General features: G+C 39.8%; 2 protein-coding genes and 2 long non-coding RNA genes across 4 annotated transcripts; 3 read left to right on the forward strand and 1 right to left on the reverse strand.

The window, feature by feature from the left end:
• Positions 1 to 2,603: 2,603 nt before the first annotated feature.
• On the forward strand, positions 2,604 to 3,326 carry LOC120181979 (auxin-induced protein 22D-like). Its single transcript, XM_039187008.1, has 3 exons — positions 2,604 to 2,786; positions 2,882 to 3,150; positions 3,239 to 3,326. Exons 1-3 carry the CDS (start codon positions 2,604 to 2,606, stop codon positions 3,324 to 3,326), a joined length of 540 nt encoding a protein of 179 aa, XP_039042939.1.
• A 1,813-nt stretch (positions 3,327 to 5,139) lies between these two features.
• Positions 5,140 to 5,541, forward strand: LOC120182039. Its single transcript, XR_005521798.1, has 3 exons — positions 5,140 to 5,225; positions 5,309 to 5,414; positions 5,498 to 5,541. It is a non-coding gene; the product is annotated as an uncharacterized LOC120182039 (long non-coding RNA).
• A 281-nt stretch (positions 5,542 to 5,822) lies between these two features.
• LOC120182040 lies at positions 5,823 to 6,438 on the forward strand. The gene is made up of 2 exons (XR_005521799.1): positions 5,823 to 5,873; positions 6,025 to 6,438. It is a non-coding gene; the product is annotated as an uncharacterized LOC120182040 (long non-coding RNA).
• Positions 6,439 to 6,490: 52 nt separating this feature from the next.
• LOC120182038 (transcription factor UNE12-like) lies at positions 6,491 to 8,460 on the reverse strand. The gene is made up of 6 exons (XM_039187065.1): positions 7,984 to 8,460; positions 7,773 to 7,877; positions 7,494 to 7,559; positions 7,332 to 7,397; positions 7,154 to 7,231; positions 6,491 to 7,088 (listed from the first exon to the last, which is right to left on the reverse strand). The coding sequence occupies exons 1-6, from the start codon at positions 8,323 to 8,325 to the stop codon at positions 6,855 to 6,857; spliced, it is 891 nt and encodes a 296-aa protein (XP_039042996.1). The 5' UTR covers positions 8,326 to 8,460; the 3' UTR covers positions 6,491 to 6,854.
• Positions 8,461 to 8,485: the final 25 nt, after the last annotated feature.

The raw sequence follows: 8,485 nt of genomic DNA on the forward strand, positions 1-8,485 counted from the left end.
CAGGGACAGAGACTCAAGGAAACTGCGGCTATCTCAACGGGGTTATGTTGAGAAAATGCTAGAAAGGTTTGCGATGAGCAGCGTGAAACCAGTTAGCACTCCATTGGCGAATCACTTTAAGCTCTCATCAGAACAGTGCCCTAAGATAGATAAGGAAGCTGAAGATATGGCAAAGGTTCCGTATTCTAATGCTGTTGGCTGCTTGATGTATGCGATGGTATGTACTCGTCCTGATTTAGCTCATGCTGTTAGTCAAGTTTGTAAGTACATGTCTAAACTTGGTAAGCAACATTGGGAAGCAGTCAAGTGGATCTTTCGGTACTTAAAGGGTACTGTGGGACATGGAATTGTTTTTGGGAGTCAGTGGGATAATCCTTTAGTTGTAGGATATGTGGATTCAGACTATGCAGGTGACTTGGATAATAGAATATCTACGACAGGGGTATGTCTTTACTCTTGGTGGAGGGCCTATTTGTTGGAAGTCTACTGTTCAATCTATTGTGGCTCTATCTACAACTGAAGCTGAGTACATGGCAGCGGCTGAAGCTGCAAAAGAAGCTTAATGGCTTACTGGTTTAGTGAAGGAGTTGGGTGTTCAACAAGGTGGAGTTCAGTTGCTTTGTGATAATCAAAGTGCTATTCACTTGGCTAAGAATTAGGTGTATCGTGCTAGAACTAAACATATTGATGTAAGGTTCCACAAGATCAGAGAGTTGGTTGCATCTGGAGAGGTTTTGTTTCAGAAGGTACATACTGATGAGAATGCCGCTGATATGTTCACCAAGCCAGTTATGACAGACAAGTTCAAGCATTGCTTGGACTTGTTGAATGTTTCGAGTTGTTAAAGAAGCAAGGTAACCCAACCCACATTGAAGTTTCCAAGGGGCAGGATATTTGCCAAGGTGGAGATTTGTTAGGTATGGCTCATAAATATACCAGTAAAGAGGATAGGAGATGGAGCAGAGTGAGCGAAGCGAACATCAACTGTCCTTACAAAGAAAGTCTCGTTGTGGGGTTACGAATTATGTGGGTTGGGGGTGCGGGGGCGTAGGCCCCGCGGTACGGTACAGGGTTAATTTTGTAATTATGTACCAGTGTTTTCTATTATAAATAGAGATGTAACCTAGACCTAAAATATCATTGAATAAAACTTCTAGCGCCGCCTAGGCACCGAGGACGTAAGCACATTACCGAACTCGTAAAATTCTCGTGTTCTTTTGTTTTCTTTACCTGTTTTCGTCAACAGTAAAGAGCTCATAGTCTAGGCAGCTCTTGCTTATGGTTTCTAAAAGTCTGATTTTCTCTTCAAAAATCGAGAAGTCAAATTTTCTCTCTTTTTCAGAGAAAAGTCTAATTAACTCCATTCTTTGATATCTCTCCGTCTAAATTAGAAAGAGTAAATCGTCATCAATCGTTTATTTTACGATTCAACAAATATAATTAATATTTCGTCATTTGGTATGTAGCTAGCTACTTTTATATAATTAATATCGAGAGTTTTCGTTTGTCGGCAAAGTGGTGAAAGAATTAAATAATACGACTACACAAAAGCTGCGTGTGTGAAGTTATGCCAGTTAAGGAAGAAGAACAATGTCATGGAGATTCAAATGTGATTGGCTGGGGTGTGAATGGCTGTGGACCCCTTCGAATTGCAATTATTTATAAGATAGCACAGCAAAAGTGAAATAATTAGGGTATGGCTTCTCCAAATTCCAAACGTGACACCTCAGCATGTCCGTTGGCTTCAAAATCGTGAGTTGTATTGTGATGGGGACCGTGTCTGACCATACATTGGCACCGACTAATAAAAGCTGGCCCCCTTTATAAATGAATTGGATTCAGAATGGGCGACTTCTAAGGATTATTTTATAACTTTTTAAAAGTTTAGTGATAAAAAATAAATCCGAACATAATTGAGTGATGATTTTCAAATAGATGATATAACGAGTTCGGTCTACTTAAAGGAGTGAAAATTGCAAGCCAGGTGAAACAAAGAGGTACCCATTTGCCACATGTCACGTGGGTCCATGAATTAAAAGGAAGGGTCCCACATGTAAATTTGGCTCCACGTGGGACCTTTTTCTTCACATGGGGATGTTTCTCGTGATCCAAAGCTCCAGGATTCACTCTAAAGACTAACCCATCAAAGCCGTTAATTTTGGTCCACGGTCTTCAATACCATCGGCTGTACTTGTCTCTCCTTTGTCCCTTTCACTTTGGGCACCCTAACTCAACGCTGCCCCCGCATGTGACCGGCAGCCACATCTGTTGCTGTCTAGTATCCAACCCACGCGCTTCCCCTACACATCTCCCTACCCCCGTGCCAAAACCCTCGTTGATTGGTCATCGAGGAAGCGCGTACGACAGCGCGAATGTGGGATTATCATTTCCCTTCGATGAGAACACATGCAGAAGCTTAGATCATTAGATATCATCCTATAAAACTAGCTTCCTTCACATCTTTCTCATCATCACAGCAACAGACTAACAAAGAAGAAGATATTCAAAGGAACCCTTCAAAAATCAAAACCAGTATAACCGCAAGCGTTTACTTGCTTTGAACAAGCTCAAGCAATTGCACCATATATATTGGTAGGTCAACAATGGAAGTGAATTACGAGAATGGTCTCAATCTCAAGGAAACGGAGCTCAGGTTGGGGTTGCCGGGAAGTGAGGAGCCCGAGAAACAAACGACCACTAGGCCTAACAAGAGAACTTTAGCCGGAATAAGTTGCTCCGGCGTGACAGACGATGGAAACGATGATCATCAAGAAAGTGCTCCTCCTGCAAAGTAAGTTCATAAAAACTTGTCTTTTAGAAACATCTAGCCAAAGACGAGAAGAATTAGATTATAATGGTTTGAATGAATATATGAATGCAGGGAAAAAATTGTTTGCAAGCCAAGAAAAACGAGGTTGAAGGAGGGGCGGGGAAGTATGTCAAAGTGAGCGTCGATGGAGCTGCTTACCTCAGAAAGATCGATCTCAAGGTTTATAGAAGCTACCCTGAACTCCTCAAGGCTTTGGAGAACATGTTCAAGCTCACTATCGGAGCATACTCGGAAACAGAAGGGTACAAAGGATCTGAATATGCCCCAACTTATGAAGACAAAGATGGTGACTGGATGCTTGTTGGAGATGTTCTTTGGGAGTAAGTTCTCTTGTATGATTATATGTTTGTATGTAGTTTTCTTTCTTCTTTTACAATAAGCTCATTAGTATTTCCTTTTGTTCTGCAGAATGTTCATCTCATCCTGCAAGAGGCTGAGAATCATGAAAGGGTCAGAATCAAGGGGTTTGGGCTGTGATGGACCACCCCCACAATGAACAAAATCACAAGGCAGGAAAGAAGTAGAAATACTTGAGACACAACTCTGTACATAAGATATATTACTGCTTTTCAACTCGACTCGATCGAATCGCTCACCCCATTTTATGATCTTCTTGATCCATGCAAAACATTGGCAATGCACTGATTGAGGCCACCTCTTTCAATTGCCTTCAACTTTAAAGGTCGAACATGCAAATACAAAAAGCAAACATATAATTCCAATTCCAAGATGAGACTGAACAGCTACCTTGTTCTGCCTATTATCCCACCATTCAGTAGGATTGGTGAGAAAAGCTTGCCATAGTTCCATAGGAGAGCCGGTACTATTCGCGCCATAGTCTGTGGAGGATGTATGTAGAACCCAGGGTGGGTATGTGCCCATATTGGAATTCAAATTTTCTTATGTTAGTTGTTCATTTTATAGAAGTTGTCCACTTAGAAATTTTATTTGTACCAATCCGATATGAAAAATTTTCGTTATTAATACATATGTACTTATCCTGAAAAATATTTCTGGATCAATCATTAGCTATAGTTACCAAATTGCCTATCTGCCATAATTAAATCCATGTTAAAACTGAAAGTATAAAGCAAAATCACACTTCTGTTTATCCAAAATATGACTTACTGCTCAACACACCACCAAAGCCACGATCATATGAAGCCATGGAGGATGAGTTCCTTTCCATAATATTTAGGGTAAATTATGAGTTTAGTACATAAATTATCAATTTTGATCCATTTTAGTATCTAAACTTTCAAAATTTTCAAAATCATACTTAAAGTTTAATTTTTGTTTCATTTTAATACACTGTTCAAAAGTTAATGTTAAGTTTTGGAAAAAAATTGAAAGTTTAGGAATTAAACACATTACGTTTTTAACGACGGGTACTAAAATAAAACAAAAACTAAATCTTAGGAATGATTTTGAAAAAATTAAAAGTTTAAGTACTGAAACGAACCAAAACTGAAAGTTTAGCTACTGAATGCATAGTTTAACCTAAAATTTATTACTTGGACAACTATCTAAAATGTAACACCGAATACAAGAAAAACAAAGGGTCTATAGTGATTGTAAGGACATATAGTTCCATTTTTCAATGAACCAAGAAAAGAAAAGAAAGGGTTTATAGCGATTGTAAGGACCAGTAATAAGTCTTCTGTTTGCCATAGTCACTTTTAGTGGCGGAGCCGCAACTTGATAAGGATGAATACGTGCATATCCTCAAATTCGATTTTTTTTAATTAATTGCTTATTTTACTAATCATTTACTATTTATCTTATGAAAAGTGTTCACCTGAAATTTTATTTATATTAAATTCATTAAAAAAATTATGTTACTAACATGTGTGATAATTCTAAAAAAATATTTCTGGATCGGACATCGGTCACCTTCGATAGTATCCGAAAACAGACGACCACATACATATAGTTGTTGCCCTTTCTCCACGTGCTGATATGCAGTATTAGCCAGCTCGTCCCAGAATGTCAAACTAATCCTAACCATTATTTTTGTAAATAAAAAATGAAAACGAAAAAATATGGACAACAAAAGGTAAAATCTTGCAATAAACTTTCATATGCCCTAAAAGGAAAAGTGAAGAAATTACCATGTAGTACCGGTGGGGATTTTCCGACGACAAGTCGAGTCCAAAGTTACATCATACGAACGTTGAACGCCTTTTTCATTTACACCCCTAAGTGCTACATGGTTTATCATCCTAATTTACAAATGCATTAACATTGAATGGTGCAGTCCATGAAGCAGAAATTAAACGAATTATATTTATAATCAAAGAAGTAATGAATTGCGCAGGTGGCAATGGTTGTAGGAGTTGCTCCTGTTCGCGTTTATGAGGTTGCAACTTTTTATTCAATGTTCAACATATCAAAGGTCAGAATCTTATTTCTATGTTTTGCAACTCGAGACTTCTTCAAAGTTGCAGTACCATATGGATTTATTCATTTTATTTTCAGGTTGGTGGGTATCATCTACTGGTCTGTGGCACAACACCTTGTACGATACGTTGTTCACGAGAAATTGAAGAAGGCTTATTGAATCACTTGGGGGTTAAGCGTAACTGTGAGTGTTACGCAGAACTCATGCCGGAGTTTGAAAATTTTGATAGTGTTGAAGATTAAGTATCTGTTGTCTTCTTCGTCAAGAGGTAACAAAGGATGGCTTATTCTCGGTTGGATAAATGGAATGTATGGTAAGTTTTGCCATAGGCTTACTTACTTCTTTGCCCATGTATCCATTGTTACTTGAAGATTATCACGCTAAGCGCTTTCTGCAGGGATGTTGTGTAAATGCTCTGATGATCGTAGTTGCTGATTACTCCAATGGATCTGAAGGATATACGTATAATTATTATGCTGGTTTCCTGGGAACTCCTTTCAGCTTGCTATAATTAGGTGTGCTCAATTGATAACCTACTGAATTCTAATCTATGCATTGCAATGTTTAACAATGCAGGAAGATCTTAGTCCCGAACGAGTTGTTGAGATAGTTGAGATGTAAAGAAAAGGAGAGAAGCTGCCGGTAAGCAACCGGGCCGGAAAATGCTTTGTTTTCCTCACAGTACCTTGGGGTGTTTTGAGTTCATCATATATACATGTAAATGTGTGTATATGTATTGCATAAAGATGCCAGTGCCACTAATGTACATTGAAATATCTCTTTTATACGTCAGCCTGGCACCCAAAATCCTAAACGTATAATGAGTGGACCTGAAGGAGGAAATACCACTTTGTTAACCGATCCAAAACCTACCCCTTGCCGAGATCTCGATGCCTGCTAAAACGTATGCTAAGGTTGGTGTTTCCAGGCTTCTCTGGGTTTCTTATTCTTGTTGAATTTTGTCAAGCTCAAGCAGCCATTGTTTGTGTTTCTTTTTTCTTTTCCCAATACGAAATCTGGTGGATATTCCACTGAATTTTAACTCGGAATAAGTTTCTAGATAAGTAATGAGTCTTTGTACCGGATGATTGACGGTAATGTTCGGCATAGTTTTTTTTTGTACGGAAGCAAAAGCCATAACTGTGGCATTGGAATACCTTGATGTTTTTTGTTCTTCAAGTTCATAGAAATTAGAATAGTATCTTATTTCCACTGTTTGCATACATTTAACATGTTTCTCTCTGCTCAATGATGGCGCAGTAGAAATTGAAAAAGGAAGTCAAATTACACTCTGGAAAAGCACTATCAAGCATCAGTTGGACCATTGCAACAAGCATTTTCGGAAGGGTCCACAACCCACTAACCAAAAATCAGGGCCACAACACAAGGAGAGTGCTTCCATCATGGTCCACTACCCCCCTTTATATTCACCAAAAGGAAGAGCATATGTAGTGAGTGTGCTTTGACAATCTAAGGGCCTGCCTTTATTCTTTTTTAAAAGGCATTGACATCAAACCCTGTTTTAACCCCAAACAGAAAAGGTGGAAATAAAGGCAAAGGAAAGAGCTTATGGCATCTGACCTTGATTCCAAAACAGCTCTCATTTTTGTTCTTTTCTCAGGTTTATGAAGTGGGATCTGTTTCAGGCTTAACAATGGAGGAAGAAGTATCCGGTGGCTGTGCGTGGTAAATCGCCGTGGCCAGCGAGATAGGCATGATACAAAGAGCCTTTGATTGAAGGAATTGCATGGCTGCTCCAACATTGTCCTCCATGAGCTTAGCAACTTGTCGCTCTGTGCCATCATTCGACCACTTCTCCCATGCCGGTTGGCTTCTTCCACCTTCGCCCCTTTCATCCTGGTGTACGATAGAACAATCATTAGATGAGTAAAAACAGACTTTTGAGATTATTTGTTTATTACCTCAACCGAGGACAGCGGAATGTCCATCACTAGGGGTGCCACTGCAGCAGCTCCCCCTAACCTACTCATGGTCAAAACCTGTTCAACAATAACATATTATAAAGAAGGGGAATTTTTTCCTTTCAAAATCTGAAAATGGAAGTATGAAATCAATGTGGTAAACAGAGATAAAAGATACCTTGACTTGGAGCCTGAGGAACTTCACATAGTCCACAATTTCATCAAGCATGGCTGCTCTATCAGTCTACACAAAGAACCATACAGTGCCATTACACATGGTTAAACTTTCTTCCCAACGCATGAATTCTACCATAAAAGCGACGAACAAGATGGAACTGACCTTATTGACACTGGGAACAAGTTCCTGCAATGCCCTGATCCTTTCAGCAATTCTCTCTCTGCGCAACTGTACCGAGAAATGGCAATCAAATGCATAGATATCTCTATATTTCTACATATGACTTACAAAATATGAAATTGTGGTTGAATCATAATGTTTTAAGGTCACGGCCACACCGTAACCACACCCATAAGATAAAAACATAATTATTTTTAGGAAATAAATCGCGTCCTCAACAACTTCAATATAGTTCTATTATTTTTAGAAAATTATTCTTACCCGCTCAGCTATGCTGTGTGGATCCGTTGCCTGTCCTCTTCTAGCTCGAACTCTCGGGCGCATGGTCGGCGGATGTGGCGCGGCCGCAACAGTTCCTGGTATTGGCTGGCCATGGAAAATATGTAAACTTATTTGAGTCACACCACTAATGATACAAATTTATACAAAACGATAGCACTAACGTTAATATAAATTACCATTGTTTTCTTACATTCTTCACAGAAGAAGCTCTGCCATCGACCACTCGGTCGCTGAAGCGCTTGCCGCTACCGGAAGCTTCCTCCTGCTTCAAAAATCCGCCTTTGCCTTGCTCCAAGCTCAATCCCAACGGAAAAACCTGACCGTGAAAGGCACCACCTCCACCACCGCCGAGATGTCCGGCACCATCAGCTGAGTTGAGCTGCAGAAACATTGGCGCTCCAGCTTCCACACCGGTTCCAGCCAATCCACCGTCGTGTCCCGCTAAGCCCGTGCCAGTATGCGCAAAGTTAGGCAGTCCGAGGATTTGCTCAAAGAAATCATCAGCAGGAGCCTCGTTGGGGTTACCAGCCATGAGAAAGTAGAAGAAATAGAGGAGAAAGTGGGTCCAAATGAGTCGAAATGGCGAGTTAGTGCTACCAAAGAGCTAGCATCTACACGCAAAACGGGAACGACCGAGGCAAAAGCTAAAGCTTTAGAGAGGACGAACAAAAGAGTGGGATTTTATTGAGGTT

The sequence above is a fragment of the Hibiscus syriacus genome, unplaced genomic scaffold, assembly GCF_006381635.1.
Source record: "Hibiscus syriacus cultivar Baekdansim isolate YM2019G1 unplaced genomic scaffold, ASM638163v2 tig00112614_pilon, whole genome shotgun sequence".
Classification (NCBI taxonomy): domain Eukaryota; kingdom Viridiplantae; phylum Streptophyta; class Magnoliopsida; order Malvales; family Malvaceae; genus Hibiscus; species Hibiscus syriacus.

What these genes read in the sequence shown, in the direction of transcription:
- LOC120181979 (XM_039187008.1), top strand. Translation starts at nt 2,604, where the DNA reads ATGGAAGTGAATTACGAGAATGGTCTCAATCTCAAGGAAACGGAGCTC. An exon ending in ATCAAGAAAGTGCTCCTCCT is followed by an intron (nt 2,787 to 2,881) that starts GCAAAGTAAGTT and finishes ATATGAATGCAG; the next exon opens with GGAAAAAATTGTTTGCAAGC. An exon ending in GTTGGAGATGTTCTTTGGGA is followed by an intron (nt 3,151 to 3,238) that starts GTAAGTTCTCTT and finishes TTTGTTCTGCAG; the next exon opens with AATGTTCATCTCATCCTGCA.
- LOC120182038 (XM_039187065.1), bottom strand. Translation starts at nt 8,325, where the DNA reads ATGGCTGGTAACCCCAACGAGGCTCCTGCTGATGATTTCTTTGAGCAA. An exon ending in CACACAGCATAGCTGAGCGG is followed by an intron (nt 7,560 to 7,772) that starts GTAAGAATAATT and finishes TTCTCGGTACAG; the next exon opens with TTGCGCAGAGAGAGAATTGC. An exon ending in TTGTTCCCAGTGTCAATAAG is followed by an intron (nt 7,398 to 7,493) that starts GTCAGTTCCATC and finishes TTCTTTGTGTAG; the next exon opens with ACTGATAGAGCAGCCATGCT.